The sequence below is a fragment of the Pygoscelis adeliae genome, unplaced genomic scaffold (genome assembly GCF_000699105.1).
Source record: "Pygoscelis adeliae isolate BGI_AS28 unplaced genomic scaffold, ASM69910v1 Scaffold172, whole genome shotgun sequence".
Classification (NCBI taxonomy): domain Eukaryota; kingdom Metazoa; phylum Chordata; class Aves; order Sphenisciformes; family Spheniscidae; genus Pygoscelis; species Pygoscelis adeliae.
Genome location: NW_008824338.1, coordinates 7897156 through 7914331, shown reverse-complemented (window position 1 = coordinate 7914331; position 17176 = coordinate 7897156). Strand labels below are relative to the sequence as shown.

The 17176-nt window shown below is 39.9% G+C and overlaps 1 protein-coding gene across 1 annotated transcript in view; it reads right to left on the bottom strand.

Annotated features, from left to right (window-relative positions):
* Positions 1-4796: 4796 nt before the first annotated feature.
* The window catches only part of TMEM242 (transmembrane protein 242), a 24968-nt gene continuing 12588 nt past the window's right edge, over positions 4797-17176 (bottom strand). Inside the window, exon 4 of the mRNA XM_009319164.1 lies at positions 4797-6025. Coding sequence (XP_009317439.1) covers positions 5927-6025 — 99 coding nt within the window. The 3' untranslated portion in view covers positions 4797-5926. The remainder of the gene's footprint in view (positions 6026-17176) is intronic.

Below are 17176 nucleotides of genomic sequence, written 5' to 3'. Positions count from 1 at the left end.
ATGTGATAACACACCGATGTTTTAGTTGTTGCTAAGCAGTGCTTACACCAGGCAAGGACTTTTCAGCTTCCCATGTCCTGCCAGCCAGAAGCTGGGAGGGGGCACAGCCAGGACAGCTGACCCAAACTGGCCAAAGGGATATTTCGCACCATGTGACGTCATGCTCAGTACATAAACTGGGGGGGAGTTGGCTGGGGGGCAGTGACCGCTGCTCAGGAACTGGCTGGGCATTGGTCGGTGGGTGGTGAGCAATTGCATTGTGCATCACTTTTGTATATTCTTTTACCATTATTATTATTATTATTATTTTCCCTTCCTTTTCTGTCCTATTAAACTGTCTTTATCTCAACCTGCAAATTTTACTTTTTTTTTTCCGATTCTCTCCCCCATCCCACTGGCGGAGCGGGGAGTGAGTGAATGGCTGTGTGGTGTTTAGCTGCCTGCCGGGTTAAACCACAACAGCTAGACCCAGATATATGAGTGAATCCCAGACTTTCTGCATATCACCTGCACACTACTCTTGATATGTCATACCAAGTAATAAATAAGCTGTGTAGCCAAGCAGAGTAGAGAACAATAACCTGTCCGGTACACTTTACCAATATAAAGTCATAGTCCAACAGCCAAAGGGAAGGTTTGGAATCAGGAATTGAGTTTAATCAGTCACTATTGCTTGCAAGAACTCCAGAGGCCTTACAGAAGAGACGAATATAAATTAAGTCCGGTGGCGCAGGATAAAAAAAAGTTCAGTCCTGAGGTGAAAATGTTTCTTTTTGGGGAGAATATAGGAAATGTTTCTGTACTGGAGGAATCCAACCAACCATGAAAGTAAACGTTCCCATTCTGAATTATTTACTCTATTTTTTAGTAAGGAAAAAATACATACGAAGAGCAAAGCAGAAAACATAAAATTTGAAATAGGTCTCGATGTCCCAGGAGGCTGTCCTAGGGCGTATCCCACACAGGAGGTGTCCCTCTCCACTGTCAAAGCTGTCCCCCTTGATGTTAATTATTCTTGAACTTTACCCTTTCCTATCCCAAGTGAATAGCTTGACCACAAAATTGTCATATCAGCTTCTCAGTTTTTTTTCTCTCATTCTCTCTAGTGTAACAACCATTGTATTATTTAGATTAAATGATGGAGCTAATGAGGCAGACCGTGTTCCTGCCTGTTCCTCAACCCTACATATGTCATACTGTTTTGGTTTGGGGAACTTCCCTGTGATTGAGAAGACTGGGTTTCAAATACCTACTGCCTGTCAGGTCACATGGCTTTTAAAACTGTCACCCCAGTTTAGTATCTTAGCCATGGGTTATTAAGTTGAATAGAAGAAAACATATTTATCTGTTACGTTTTGCCTAATGGCTGTACAAACTTCTCTCGCTCTCTCTATGCATACATGCATCCACATGCACACGCGTACGTGTGCGCACGTGCGTGCACACACAAGCATGCAGATATTCAGGTATGGGCCCTGCTTTCAACAAACAACTCGTTCAGCTTCAAGAAGGGGATCTCACCAGCTTCAGGTTGTGCTGCAGAGCCGATGGCACCGACTGCTTAAACTCTTTGGAGCGACAGCGACTGCCGCACCTCCTCCCCTGGGAGGGGAAAGCCTTACCCCAGCAGGTGGGTGCTGGCTAGCTAGAGTGAGGGCTAGCAGTCATAGGGGAAGAACTGTGCCCATACCCAAATTGTTAACTGTTAACTACCTCCTCCCTGCTCTGCTGATGGTCAGAAGAACACACCAGACTGGAAGGAGAGCAGGATCCCCAGTTGTCAGGCTGATGAATAACTGAACTGGTTCTCCTGAAGCTCCAATTGATGGCAAAACAAGTGTTCAACCACATAAAACCGACGATTTTTGGACATGGAGGATTAAAAATTTCTCTTACGCTTTCTGCGTAACAGTCTACAAAAGCCGATTTGTTCCCTTCCAGAATCTCAGGATTAGTCCCCAAATATGATTGACTAAAGTCTCTGCAAATAGCTTTATTTAGATGCGAAAGGAAAAATAAATTGTCTTGTTCTCTCCATTCTAAGTTTCTAGTGCTCAGTGCCCATGAAATGGATTGCTTATGGGGAGATAATGTCTTTTTTGTGCCTTCCAAAGTCTGTGAAAAATGTCTTCCTGGTTAATAGGTTGATTAAAACTGTATATGCTCCAGAAGATAAATATGATTATTTATCATACTTGCCCAAGATAATGACAGTAAAGAAGACAAGGTTGAAATTCTGTATGATTTCCTCTCTTCCACATCCAGGGACATTCAGCACACGCAGATGGCACGCCACATAAAGGATCGCATTAACTGTTAAACATTTTTTCTTCCCATTAACTAATTTAACAATATGTCCCTGCTATTAAAGAAATAGACAAATTACAGAAAACTTCTGTCAGCTTAATCCCGATTGCTAAAAGAGGCCATTTGCCCAGATGGGATTGTTTTCTGGCCTATCAGGTTCGAAACGTCTAGAAATTCGGCAACCACCAGCCCAGACTCTCGCAGTGTTGATTCAGCTCTCCATCCTTAATTGAGTTTCAGGCATATAACTCTCCGGAGATTTTTGAATGACAGCCTAAATATCGAAGGCTACTCTGCTCCGTGTGTATGTTAGCTGACCTGAATTTTCAAAAACAATGAGCTCTTAGGAGCCTGTTTTAAGCCAGCAGATGCCGTAGGTGATAAAACTCACAGCAAAAGCCCCTGAGACTTTTTTGACGGAGTGGGCAGTGGACCAAATTAAACAAGCATTTCCAGTTCGTTTTCATTTGCCACCTTCTACAGCAAAGACGCCGTTACTGACCTTGGGGCTGGTGGTACTGTGGAGACTCCTGTGGTACGCACGAGAATGTGGAGTAGCCTGCCCATCGCCATTTCTCGCACAGCCGTTTGCCATACTGATCTCTTTGTATCACCGTCTTCCTATTTCTCTTTTTGCTTCCAAGCGACATAGTAGTATGGAGGGAGCTCATGTATTATTAAGTATTAGCCTACAGGCTAATTTTAGGAACACACATGACCTCCATTATTCCTGTAACTAAATGTGACCAGAAAGTTGGTGAAAAATCAGTGTAAATGAAACACACAGAGGTCAGCTGAAAAGTGACTTGAAACAACTTGAAACTCACTGCAGCTATGCTACATGACCCACTTTGAATAGCAGTGTTGCAAACATCCCCTTATTTTAGTGTAACTCTTTGCACAGGAAAAGTTGATAATGAAAATAAACTTCCTTTTCCATGTTTTAGTTTTACACTCTCTTGATGCAGAAAGAGAGTAAGCAATTTTTTAAATAAAAGAGAAAGCAATTAGGGAGCCACTAGACCCACCGACTTTTTTTGTGCCAGTGTCTCCTTCTAGTATTTAAGTCTTGAAACTTGATTTTTTTTTTTAATGTATATTGCCTGTTGTTTTTTGCCTAATTTTATTTGCTCAGTTGCAATAACTACATACACTATGGTATCTAGCTGCTATTGGTGTAGTAGGTACTTTTCCCATTTATTTGTTCAGGGTTTTGCAGCGGTTTCCAGTAACTCTTTGCCAAATACTTTCATGAAGAGAAAAAAACAAACCATCACAAAACCAGCAGGATGTTCACCAAGTGAAAAGAGCTGCACAGTGCAATAAAGAAAATCCAAGATCTCCCATGTTTTTCATGTGGATTGGGACTTCATTTACTTCTACGTTATGGTTGCACTCTTCTACAGAAACCTTTGTCTAGAGAAAACCCGTTTCCAGCCAAAAGCACAGAATAAAGCTTGGAATAAGATGATCTATGAATTCCTCTCTCTTTCGAAGATGTTTTATGTTCAGCCTTATACCTCAACATGGATTTACTTGGTCACTCTGTACTTGCCCTGTAAGTGTGATTCTATTGTAAAGATTTCTGTCTGTATATTTCACTATGTTAGGATTTTTTGAAGAGCATCACCTGGTATGTCCATATCCAGATTTAATTCATCCCACCTGTCATAAGGGAATTTTTTTTATAACACAGTCACACTGATCCAATGGCTGACCATTACCAGAAGGGACAGCTCTCTTGTGCCAGGACTAGCACTTGTCTAACCCTCAGAGCTCTAAAGCGCTAGAAAACCACTCGTTTTGCTTCCGAGTTTCTCCTGAACTGTGTTCTCATGCAGTCACCGTGCTGATGGGAGGTAAGCAAGGGTAGAGCGGCTCCTTTCAGAGGCAGTCAGCAGGTAGGCCAGATCAGATGCTTTGTACAATTCCAGGAGCAGCCATTCATTTCAGTACAGTGCAAGTCACCCTCGGACCAGTCCCGTCTTTCTCCATTGCCTGTGCGGGGAACTTTGGATGACTGATTTAGGTGAGTTTTTTAATCCAGATAAAGACACATGACCCGAATCCCACCTTTGAAACTAAAGGTAAGCAACCTTAAGGACATCATGCGCTTTGCATTTAGTTCAGTTTAGTACCTGACCAGTTTTAATGACATGGCTACTTGTTAAACTTGGTAACTCAGCACTAAACGTGCATAAGCGTAGGCAATACGGGTATCACCATGCACACAAACTAACAGAAATATGAAAACAGTACCATTTTTCATGTGCATATGATGGCAGTATTCACCACAGTTTAGTGAATATTGGATTACAAGCATCGAGCTATGGAAAAGATGTCAACTATTACACTACAATTGCTTTAAAGATACTATTTTAGTGCTGTCATGTTTCATAGGAAAACCATACTTCTCTATTATTCATCTGACATTTAAAGCTTTTTTTTAACATTCCTTCCTAGGAATATAAAGACTTAATGACAAAAGACAGGTTTTAAGAGGACTTTATTAAATCTGACAACTGACTAATTGGACTGTGTGCAATTAATAAAAAAACCTGATAACTGAGCATTCAACAAAGGATTGTTCACTGATAGCATTTTTTTTTTATTTCTGCATTTTTACAGATCTACAGTTCTGGAAATACAATGTTTGAGTAAGACATTATTCTTCCTGGTTTACGCCCACACTTCATGAGACTACTGCAGTGTGGAAAATGTCACACTGCTTCTCCTGGTAGAAGAGCCACAGGAACCACTGAAATATAAAAAAACCTAGCCCTGCCCATACACTTTCTTAGCTGAAGATATTTGTGTAGGACAGACTGGGTGTCTTGCTATTTTATACCTTTTTCACTTACAACTTAAATTGCTGTACAAATATAGCAGAGACTTTTATGCAAACTATCAGATTCACTATTGTGGGATCCAATAAAAAAACCTAATACTGAGCAAACAGTGCACTTTGTAGAAATCTCTTCTGATGCACTACAGAGGAGCTCAGTAGGTCACTACTTGCATATCGGATGTTTTAAACGTTCCCTTCAGACGTACAAAAATAGTTTGGTTTAGATGCTTTCTCTGTTGCAAATTTAAGTATTTCCTTTATTTTCAGAAGAGTGCACTGTATGCTTTACCTTCAGGCTCAGTAACAGATCTGTTATAATTGACTTGACGGTTATATTCTTAACGGGACATGCAAATGTCACTGAAAGTAGTGTTCTTTGTTTCCTAGAGAAATTTCCTAAAATTCCTCTTAAGAAGCAGGATGGGACAAGAGTTTATTGGGGTTTTCTCCTTGTATTTACCACTGAAGATCAGTTTCTTCCTTAAGTCTTCATAAGATACAGTCTTCTCTCAAGTTGGAGCCAACTTATTTTGGAGGGTCCATTTCCTCACAAGTCAACTATACCGAGCACGCTGAAAAGTACAATATAAACTCTTTTGTTTTGTTTTGAATTCCCTTGTTGCTAGATGTTAAGTGGCATCCCCAGGGTCAGTGAACTCAGTCAGTAACTTGCTCAGTCTGAGTTTTCTTCTCTGTTTTTCAGACGGGACACTTCTGCTACTCCGCTCCTGTTCTTGCTGAAAGAGACGTCTCCAAATGGCTCCGAGTCTTTCACTTGGATTTAAGTAAGTCTTCCCATTCAACGGTGGACTCACTATTTTTAGGAATTGCTGGAAACATTGACTGCATTTTAGTTTGGAATTCTTTCATCTATAAAAGAGATTAAAAAGTAAAATCAGTTAACTGTTAATAAGGAGCAAATAAAGTAGCACCATGAACCCCGGGCTTATTCCACAAAATAAGCTGTGTGAGGTAAAGAAGAGGTAAAAAGACTTTAAAAATAACAGAAAATTAAGACTTCCCCTCTGATTATGTTGGTTCAATTAACAAAGTGAAAAAAAGTACGAAGGGACCCACAACAATCCCCCCTTGCAAAGCACCACACTGGGGTGCCTAATTTGGACCACCTGCCTGAATGATTCACTGCTGTTGTATGAACTACTATATACACACACACACATATTTAAAATGTTTTTGTCTGGAGGAAAATTACCTCAATAGAATGTGCCCATATTTTGACTGCAGTGCCTTTTTGTACACTTGTAATGGATTAAAGGCACAATAGGTCTGTTCAAGGATTTTAAAACAAGGATTAAAGAAAAAATACCGGTCAGCTCTGACAATTTAGGTTTATCCCACCACATGGATACAGGTGACAAAACAAAGTCTCACTCAGATTTATACATTAGTAGGAAGGAAAACAAGATTCATAACAATATATAGGACCAAACTTTTCTTTCACTGCTGTTAAATTAAAATGCTGTGAATGAGGGAGTTTGCTAGTTTTATATTCTGTATATCAATACATTAATACCAATTGCCAAATCTATATTTATGATAACCATTTTATTACCAATGTCTGATTCAATACTCCTGGCAGGGCAGAACTGAAATTTAATTTCTTTAAAAATCACTTCTGTTTGAAGATAATAGTTAGATTTAGTGGGTTTCTTTCTCCCGAGATTTTTACATGTAATATATTTTACATATAATATATTTTTAAAGGATAGGCATGGAAAAGTCAAATCAGTGAAAATCCTGTTACACAAACAGCAGGATGTACAGGGGAAGTCTTGGACTGCTATTTTTAGGAAGCTGTACAGAATCTATGACATTCTCGCAGAGAAGACAGGATGTGGTATTCAAGCACTGGATGCAATGACCTCTTGAAGACCAACTGCTGTCTCAGGCAGTACGTCCCACGGAGAGGTTCCAGGAAATCTAGATATTCGAAACAGCCACATAGGCATCTTCTCTAATACGCCTACATTTTGTGTGTTATGGGTCATCAGGTCTTTTACAAATACCTTTGTATTTTCTGTTCAAGTCCTTCTGCATACGCATAATTCTGACAAAGAACTGGTACTTCTTTAGAGACACGTTGCTGGAATGCAATTATTCAAGCTACAGCTGATAGAAAGAATGAAACAATTTACAGAGAAATTACCAATCCTTTATTAAGACAATAACTAACTATGATGGGTGAAAGCATTTTAGAACTCAAGTTTTTGTGTAAAAATGCCTGGGTACTGCTAATCAAATAAAAATACATGTTATATAAAGTAGGAGGAAAATTGAGAGCCAAATTATCCTTTTTGTTTTATCCTGATTGTGTTGTTATGTAAAAACTAATTTACTGTCTGCTTTATATTTTATTCTGATCAGAGAGCTGTTTTGATTAATTATTCGTTCTTGGTTTTTAAAAATCTTGGCATCACCCACAATCATTCCTAAACTAATATTTTTGTTTCTTATTTAAAACTGAAAAACTCTCGTAGACAGTTAATATTTCCAAGAATAATAAACACCAGTATCAGAGCTGACGTAGGGGAACAGCCCAAATTACATTAAACAATTGCTGACAATTAAATACAAGTATTTACAGTAGAAAATGCTTTAGGAGCTTTGGCTCAGCTGTTTTTTCCAGTCCTCTGTAATTAAGTTACCCCAGTTCTCTGGTGTGCGGGAAGTATTCAATTTACTTAACATTTTTTACTTCCTGAAGAGTGAACGAGCTCTTCTACTCTTTCATCTCACACTAAGTATTACCTGGGTGTTTGGTAACACAGGAGTGGTCAGATCGAAACCTGATGTAAGCCGCTGTAGCTCAGGTGGTATAACTGGAAATAAAACATTTTATACCAGCTAATGATCTGGTGCAACGTGGATTTTTTGGCTGTTTCTAAACTCAGACTTTTGAATTTCTTTTAGTGTCAAACTTAAATGATGCACTCATAAGCCCTACAGGACACCTCTGTTACTCCACTGAAGACGCACAAAACCACAGGAAAACTAAAAGCAAATATATGAGGCCTCCAAAAAAAAGATGATGCGTGGGGGAGCCATTCAGAAAACTACAGTGCTGCCTCACTCTAACAGCTACCTTATAATTGCTCACATGCCAAACCCTAACCCTCGAATGCACAAAGCAATCTTGTCTGGGAAATAAGACACTACAGCTCTGTTCTGAAAGAAAAAAGGTATTTATTTAGAAAGCACTAAAACACTGCTAGCAGTTGCAGATTTAAGAATATTCAGATTTTTCTCCCCTCAGAATGCTAATTTATGTTCTGCAGGTAAAAGCAACTCATTTTCTGGAAAAACAATTTTTCCTTAGCACGTGGACAAAATCTGAAATATTCAATGTCTTTCTTTTGCTTTTAAGACTCCCGGAGAAATTTCCTCAGCCTTGTCTTCTCAGATTTTGATGCTTATTTGTAACACCACTTTGCAAGTGATGACAGACTCAATGTCTCATTTATCACTTCCTCTCTTGCCAGCATCCATGCCATTTTCCACAAGCCCCCTCTGCACAAAAATAGTTTTTCATTGCAATTCACAACTTTGACCACGTTTTAGATTTTTCCACAAACTTTCTTCCTTTGTGATTCCTCGACAGTGAGCTATTTTAATACATCATAATGCCAAGCTGATCACCACTGTGCACTGTCTTCGCAATTTTATGCTCTAGGTTGTCAGCTGGTTAAGAAGGACGTTATCTACAGCGACCAGCATGGGCCTCACTGATACATGATGTCTTCACAGTATGTCTGAAGGGGGCCAATTTCTTCACAATACAAACGTCACAGCTAGTAACTCTTACTAGAAGTTCTCATTTCGATACAACTTAAAAGATACAGCACCTTATTATTTCTCTCCACAACAGTTTTTGAGTTCTCACTAATAATACATTAAGCAATGTAATCAGTACTAGTCACGGACTTCTACTTTCCCCATCCTCCTCTCCTCCCAGTAAGAAAGTGCAGTACCGTATTTCATTAGGGCTTTGATCTGGACTTCTAAGGTATCTCCCCTTTCTCTTCCGTTCTGCTAATAACACCAGCTTCTGAGTGTCTTCCTCCATTTCCACGTTTGTGCTTGTTGCTCTCCTGAATGTACTTCCAAATCCTAGCCACTGTCCTCCCTGCACTCAGAGCTCCTCTAAAGCTCACTTGCCACACTGCCGAAAAGCATGGAGAAGACTTAGAAAAAAAGCCATTCTCCGATGTAATGGAACCAGTGTATGCACCCATAAATAACCATGGAAACCGCAATCCCAAAGTTCCTATCCCTTCTCTCCCAGTGTCAATGTCTGCCTGCTTATGAACCGTTCTAGTACCCAATCTTAGGCTGGGCCTTCTTTCAGTCAGAGACTATGAGCTCCATATCCTGGGCCTTGACTGGCCAAACTCTATTTAATGTATTTATATACTTAGGACTAAATTTGGCCTCCAGAGTAACTCACATTGGCCTCGGGGTTGTTCTTGCCTGCATTTCGTTGACGGTATCATACCAGGCCCATCGCAGCTTCAGAGGATCCTTGCAGTGAAGGTAGAATTTGTACACTAAACACGTAAATTAGCTGTCCTTCAACGAACTGGGCTTACCAGTGTCCTGTCACCTCCTGCAGTGTGGTGAGCTTCTTGTGAAGATGATGAGTCCAGCTGTACGTTCTATTAATACTGCACACTTGAGGTGCAAGAATTGGGACCTTGTCTTTACCTGCTTTACCTCTCAGGGGACAAGCACACTTCTTGATGAGGGAAATGCTGCAATTAGGAATCCGTGTCTTGCCTTGCCTTTTCTTTTTAGTAGACATGCCACCCAGGAGGTCTCTTCCCCCCTCTCCCTCCCTGGCAATCTTCTCCTGTATTTCCTCCAGATGCCACAATACACATGCCAGTGGTCCCAAATCAAAAGGCATTAATTTAATTATGAAAGCTAATGTGCTATGTACTAAGTACTGGAGTGTTTTGAAATAATACACTGAAATGGCTGCCTCTTTATTATTGTCAGCCACACTGACACTGGGGTACTCGGTTCAACTGTGATAATGTCTTCAATTAATAGTGCAGTAAACCGAGCACTAAAAGCTGAATGTATTTTACCTCTTTCTGCTGCCTTCAGTATCACAGCCCACTCTCTCAGCTGCTGCCGCTGAACCTAGTGGTACATGAACAATTTGTAACACATTTCTTGATTTAACATTCCAGCATGCGCCGTTCCTGGAGGCAACTCTCTGAACTGAATTTCACTCAAGTGAATTTTATTTTTTTTTATCACAGATATTGCAAAGGTTGACGCTGTTTTTTCCTGCCAAATAAATTACAGCAACTGTTCCACCTCTGACTGTCAGGCTTCTTTCTGAAAGGGTATCATCTACCTTACTGCATTAAATAATCTGTAATAGCTACAGATCACTGTTATTTTCTTATCTTAACCTAATGATCCTGCCTCAGGTGGCAAAAATATGGGGACCTAAAAGCATCTTCCATTTAATAATCTCTTTTTAATGTACATCGTTGACAGAATGTCACGCAAAAATTGGGATAGCACTATTACTGAGAGCACTTACGTGGCCGTTCATATTAAAATGAATGGAAGAGGAGCTAAAAGAGTCTATTTGAATCCTAGAATGAAAGTTTTACGAAGAAATGTTCTCTTTGATGTCTGACATTCATAATAGGCCAACCCAGATTCTAGGAATTATTAGTTTCCTATTTTAGTACTCATACCAGTAAGAACTGCTTACATTAGCTTCCAAGTGAAATGAGGTTAGATGCCCTGAACTGGAATATCGACTGGCAGCAGAATACAGTATGTACATGCCCCATGTTCTCCTCAGCCACCTTCCATTTCACAAGGCATGAAGATGAGACAGGCTGCCCTGGATTTAACAGCATCAGAGAGGACTGTTCTTGCCTCCTCTTCCCAAATCTTAAAATGACTGCTGTTGCCCTTGTTAGCAAACGCTTACCAAGGTCCACATACAGAAATAGCAAGTTATTTGTAGAAAACAGCAAGTGCTGAGCCCTTACAGTACTCGAAGAGCAGAGCAGAGCAGACAGCCTGCTGGCTGAAGGTGATTCTCCGATTCTCAGTGTAAAATGGGGCACTCACTGCGGGTCACCCTGTGCCGGTTTGCACGCTGACCTCTAAAGTAAGCATGGAAAATAAAGCCCTGGTTCAATATTCTTAGACCTTACACTTCATTGGCAAAGGCATTGTGAATGTTCACATTATTCAGAACTACAGGTGTATGAAAATGGCCCTCAGAAGGTCAATCCTGGCAGTATACATCCTAATATTTAACTATCTTAAACTGTACTGTCATAGCGCACTGTTCACAACCTGTTCGCCGATTCCAGTGTTTCAGGCTTGCATAGAGAAAAGCAGCAGCAGAATTTTGTTAAACCATCTAGGGAAGTCAAGAGCTCGTATTAACCCCCTATCCCATGGAGACTGATAACGTGCTTAACCTTATGTAGTGCTGAATACTCTCTTTGAAATCAGAGGGCCATTTACAATGCCTAAAATTAAACAAACACACAGACATATTTTTCCAGAAACCTATCCCCGTAAATCCTGTGTAATTGGGTAAAACATGTCCTGTGCTTTTTAAAAGAAAAACAACATGAAAAGAACCTAAGTGAACTTTACAGGGAGAGGGGGAGAGGATCGTCACTGTTTAGAACGAAGCTGTCACAGCTCCCAAACCATTACACATATGTGGTAGCCTCCCATGGCTACTACATATTCTGTCTCAAATTACTAGTGAACTACTGAGAGCTGTCACGTCACAAGGGTCAGGCTGTCTCTTTTCCAATGATTGGGTCACACGAAGAGATAAAACACATGAAATGCTTTCCTCATGTTACTTTTCCAACTGTGCAGCAGCCATGTTACTCATTCATAAACGAATGCATTTCACAAATGGGAAGACAGCTGGTCTGCATTACAAACGTGTTTTACTAGCCCCACCACTTTGCCTGGTTTAATTTCTGTGCGAATGTCACTCAGCTCCCAAAAGTGGGATTGTTAACTGGTAGCCTGAAAGTATCTTTCTATACATCTATCATAAAAGGAAGAAGATGCCATTCCAGTAGAAAAGTCTAAAGAAAACAGAAGTGTTCTGGTTTAAGCCTAGATTATTTTGAACACAAAAAATGGAAGTCATTGATTACCTAATTATGATCAATGGGAAAGACAGCTATTAATTTATACACACCAAGACAGAAATTTTGTAAACCACAATCTGAAAAAAAAAGTAACTTCCTTAGGTTTGGAGATACAGGAGTATCCTTTAGAATTTTATACATTTCCACGTTGATCTTTCTGAAATAAAATGCCGAGGACTTAAGTTTTTGTAGTATATGATACAAAGTAGATTAAGTCAGTGTCTCATTCTCAAGCCTGTTCTCACTGATTTCAGCGATGCTGCATCGGGCTTCAAAATAAAAGTAATGGTACAAAGTTTGGATTATACCATCTTGTTGCAAAAGGCTTTCATGCCATGCAGAAAAATGGAGTGAAATATTTTTGAAATCACTGAGGAACACGCCATTTTTTTCTGCAGAAACTTACTTTCAGATCTGGGTGCCTGGGAAGCACATCCACATGATTAGTCTATTATGGTGTATTAGTCATTGCGCCTTAGTCACCCTGGGCAATTTGAAAAATTAGTATTAATTTGAAATTTAAAATAGTTAAATATCTAAACGTACAGAGCAAGTTGGTTAATGGACCCAAAATCTCAGGATGAGTGTCCCAACTCTGTAAGCTCTTCTGTGCTCTAATCTGGATTTCTGAATTCAAGTAAAAACATGAACTGTCTGCAAGCAGGCAGTTCCTGAAAAGGGCAACCTGAGTAACTTTTTTTCCTCTGTATGTCCAGGAATTCACGACGTGTATCATCCACAAGTGAGATTCATGGCTGGGAAAAGAGCCAGCACAAAACCAAAACTCTTCAGTGACGCACAAGCCTTGACGCCGTGACCGGGGCTGAATTCCGCGCAGGAAACCTGTCAGAGCCAGTGTGACACCCGGAGCCAGGCAGGGACGGCTGGGTGCCTCCAGGCAAGCAGAGCAGCTGGGGTCTTGGACCACAGAAGGGCCATACCACCACACTTAACGAAGCACAGGAAGACCCCATGGGACCAAGATGTAGCACAAACAATTCACACCTATCAGGTAAGCTTTTATTCAGATTTTAGTTGTACACGTAGAGTTCACAGTTAGGTGCAGCCGAGAAGTGCATCAACCCACTCGTCCACTTACGGCAACCTGGAGCTGCTCCACAGAGGCAATTTCAGACCAAAGGCTGAACCATCTTTTACTCTTTCTAGCTTCTTAACAGGCTGGCGGCAGCCAACAGCTACGAGTCTTTTCCAAGACACAGCAGAGTAACTCCTCAAGACAGCTACAGTTACAGTCTTCCCATATTTTTGAAATACTTACTTACAGCTGTCCCTATTCATAAGGCAGATGTAGCAGCTTTCCAGTAGGAAAATTATGATCTTACTCCTTGAATAAGCATTCTGCCTTATCAAGTTTGCAATGTTCATAGGTTACTTCTTTTTTTCCTTTACTTCTTGGATAAAATACTAGCAGTGCCTACGTGTGGAGGCAAGTCTTCTCCACGCCAAACTTATATTAGGCAATATAAGCAGTACAGAAAACCCCTGTATAAACAGGAGGAGGAAGTGCTAACTTATAATAGTACTCCATCTTCTTTCTAAGAGCTTGAATTTAAATAACTATTGAGGACATTAAAAGGATGTTAAAAAAACTGGGCAGATTTGATTTATATTGAAATATATGATCATGAAATAGCACGGAAAAGATACATTTTTATTATGCAATCAAACATAAGCATGGTAGGAAATAGAAACTTCATTAATAACACTTAGGTGAGGATTAAATACAACTATAATTAAAAACTAGTAACAACAAAAAAATCTAGGAATGACTCTAGGATGACTCTAGAATGATTCTAGGAGATATACTGCTTTTATAGCAACATTTGTTCATTTGTGAAATAGCATAAAAATTTCAGCCACTGCAATATGCCCGTACTTGCTTGAGATCTACAGATCTTAGTGCTATTTACAGATGCCAAAACCAGTAATTTTTGAAGACTATGTCTCCATGTTCTCATTTTATTTTTAAATTAATCCATCCTTAAAGCCAATGCTCCTTTGTATTTATACTGTACCTATGACTATAGTCTCACAAAATTGTAACAAATCTCTCTCAAAATAAGCGGGGGGACGTTATTAATTTTATGCTTAAAATGGTGATTTAGAGGTTAGATTTCCTCTAGAGAAAAGCAGCCCAACGAGGAAATGTCCTTACCAACAAAACCATGGTGAGCATATATTCTCTGTATTGCTTTTAATTGTTTTAGATGTCTTTTCACAGCTGTGCAATTTTTTTAGACTGTTAATATTTTAAAGGTTAAGATCAATGAAAAACGGGATATTTCATTAGAAGTCACCATAAAAATGATAAACTAATATTTTATAACTATGTTAGTCATAAATTACTAGGCAATTCTTCTCACTATTTTTCCAGCTTTCCATGGAACAGATGTGGAAGCAACAATCAGAATCTCACAAACCTACATATGAATCATCCTGGCCCTTTTCCTATGGGAGAAAGAATGCTTTTATTTCTGAGGAAATAAAACCTAATTTATTGAGGGCATGAAGAGCAAAAGGGCTTTTAAAGCATAATTTATCTTGTTTGTTAACTGTTGCATGCTCCAGTCGACAAGGGCTGAGGGTATTGTTCTGCTTTTAAAAGAAGGCTCACAATCGCTTGTAGTTTAAAAAAAAAAAAGAGAAAGAAAAAGAAAAAAAAGAACATCAGGCATTCATAGGTATGTTTTAATACCTGTCAAGTATTCTATAGTTCAATTAAAAACAAAAACCTGCTTATTTAAAACAAGGGTTTACAACTCAACTGTAACTTCTAGAAAATTGTGAAACTAACATTTTTCCAAGCAACAAAAAGGTGTGGTGGATCATAACATCTGTAGAATAGGTAAATAAAATAAGAAAGGTTTAATTTTTGGAAACTTCCATGAAAATACTTGTTTAGGTCAAAGTAACAACAGGGGTTTTAAGATAACTTTGAATTTTTTACTTTTAAAAATTTTTACTGAGTAAAACACCATTTATTCTTCAATTGAAAATTTAAAACTTCATGGAACATTTCACATGGAGAATGTTGAAATAAGATGTTTCAACTACTACTCAACTTTAAAAAAAATTAAACGATCAATTGGCCAAACCCATTCTTTTCTACAAAATTTACTTCAATACCTCTGTGTTTTGCGTCAGAAAACAGTCAGCCCATCGCACCAGGAGTGGGCAGCTACAGGGTTCTGAGGTTGCAAGCTCAAAACCCTGTAAGATAGTGCCACAATGTGGAAGTTGTTAAATAGCAAATACACTTGTTAAAAAAGGTGGTGCCATTTTGTTTCAAGCCAGATGTCAATTATTAAGCTTGTGTTTAACATTGCACATGTCCTTCTGTTTCGTGAAGTGCCTCAGAGAGGAAAGGTGTGTCTGGATGAGCCCCGGGTTCAGATCGGGAGTGCTCTTTGGAAGCAAACCTCCCAGTTGTCCGTGCTTCCTGGGCATGAGTTTGTGTACCGCTGAAGAGTCTCAAAATGCATGAACTGGGTTTCTTTAGGGTGACATAAAACTGAAGATGCATTCTAGGAGCGCACGTAACATACTCCAACTGCAAACAGGCATTCAAGCCATGGGGCAAGGCCAGAGTCAGTCCAAATTTTAAAAATCCCCTGGAATGGTTGTAGATGTCAGGTCCTCAGCCCTTAGTTGCTTTACTGCCCCAATGCTGCTGGTCGATGATACTTGCTAATATAGACAGAGCTCCTATGCCTGGAGATAATCAAAGGTGGACTGACTTTAAATATTTTCCTAAGAGATTCCAGGAAGCAAGTTAAAAAAGTCTATTACTGACAGCTGGTTATTTTCTGCAAGAAGTACAATATAAAACTAGATAACCACCATCTCCTAGGTTCTGAAAAGGAAGATTTCTCTTTTACATTATTGAATGTAACTATTATCAAACCAAGTCCTCACTGATCCATCACTTCTCCGTTTAGGAATAAGAGCTGACTGGAATTTAGTAGGGTTTATTACTTACCAGCCTGTCCTCAGATTACAACAGTGGTAACTGCAGTCAGGGGATATTAACGACCCAACCTGAGACAGCGTAAAATCTTTTATATCCCTTACCAAGGTATAAAGCTCAGTTACTTACTATCACCCCTGGGTTTTCACGCTGGCATAAAGAGCAGCAGACTGTAAAGCTACAGGGAACCACCTTTAACAATAAAGCCATTTAAGAGCTGGAAGTAGGCATTGTCACAGCACTGTTTTAAGAACCAATAAACCACAAAGATTAAATAAAAATCTGGTATCACCAAAGCTGGTGCATCACCTCAATGTCTGGAACAGATCTTAGCAATGCCTGGCGTCTACGGCGAACGCAGGTTGTCTCAGAAGGTGTAAGGACGAGGCATCCCGAACTGTGGCTTCCGTTTCCTCCCACGACACAAACTGCTGAGCAGCCACGATGCTGCTTCAGAGTGACGGACACAGATCAATTGCAGCAATTATAACTCGTCAAGGAAATATCGTGCCAGTTTGCTCTTGTCGTTTCACCGCTGACTTTGTAAATGATGACAAGATAATTTAAACAGCCACAAGCTTAGAGTAATGCGTGTTTTTATCAATCGCTCACTGTCCCATCGATAATTTACGCTCCTAGGAAACGCACTCCCGACCATTAAAAATCACGGCATTCTGGCAATGACACCAACTGAAACCACTCTTCCGGGCTCTACCGAACGACACCACCATTTGCCACTACCGCAACGCTTGTTTAAACAAACGGGTCGCCGTAAGACGACTAAAGCCGCTCACCCCGCCCGCGCGAAAAAGAAACCGGGCTTTTCCCCGCGGCCGCGGCGCCTCGGCGGCTGTT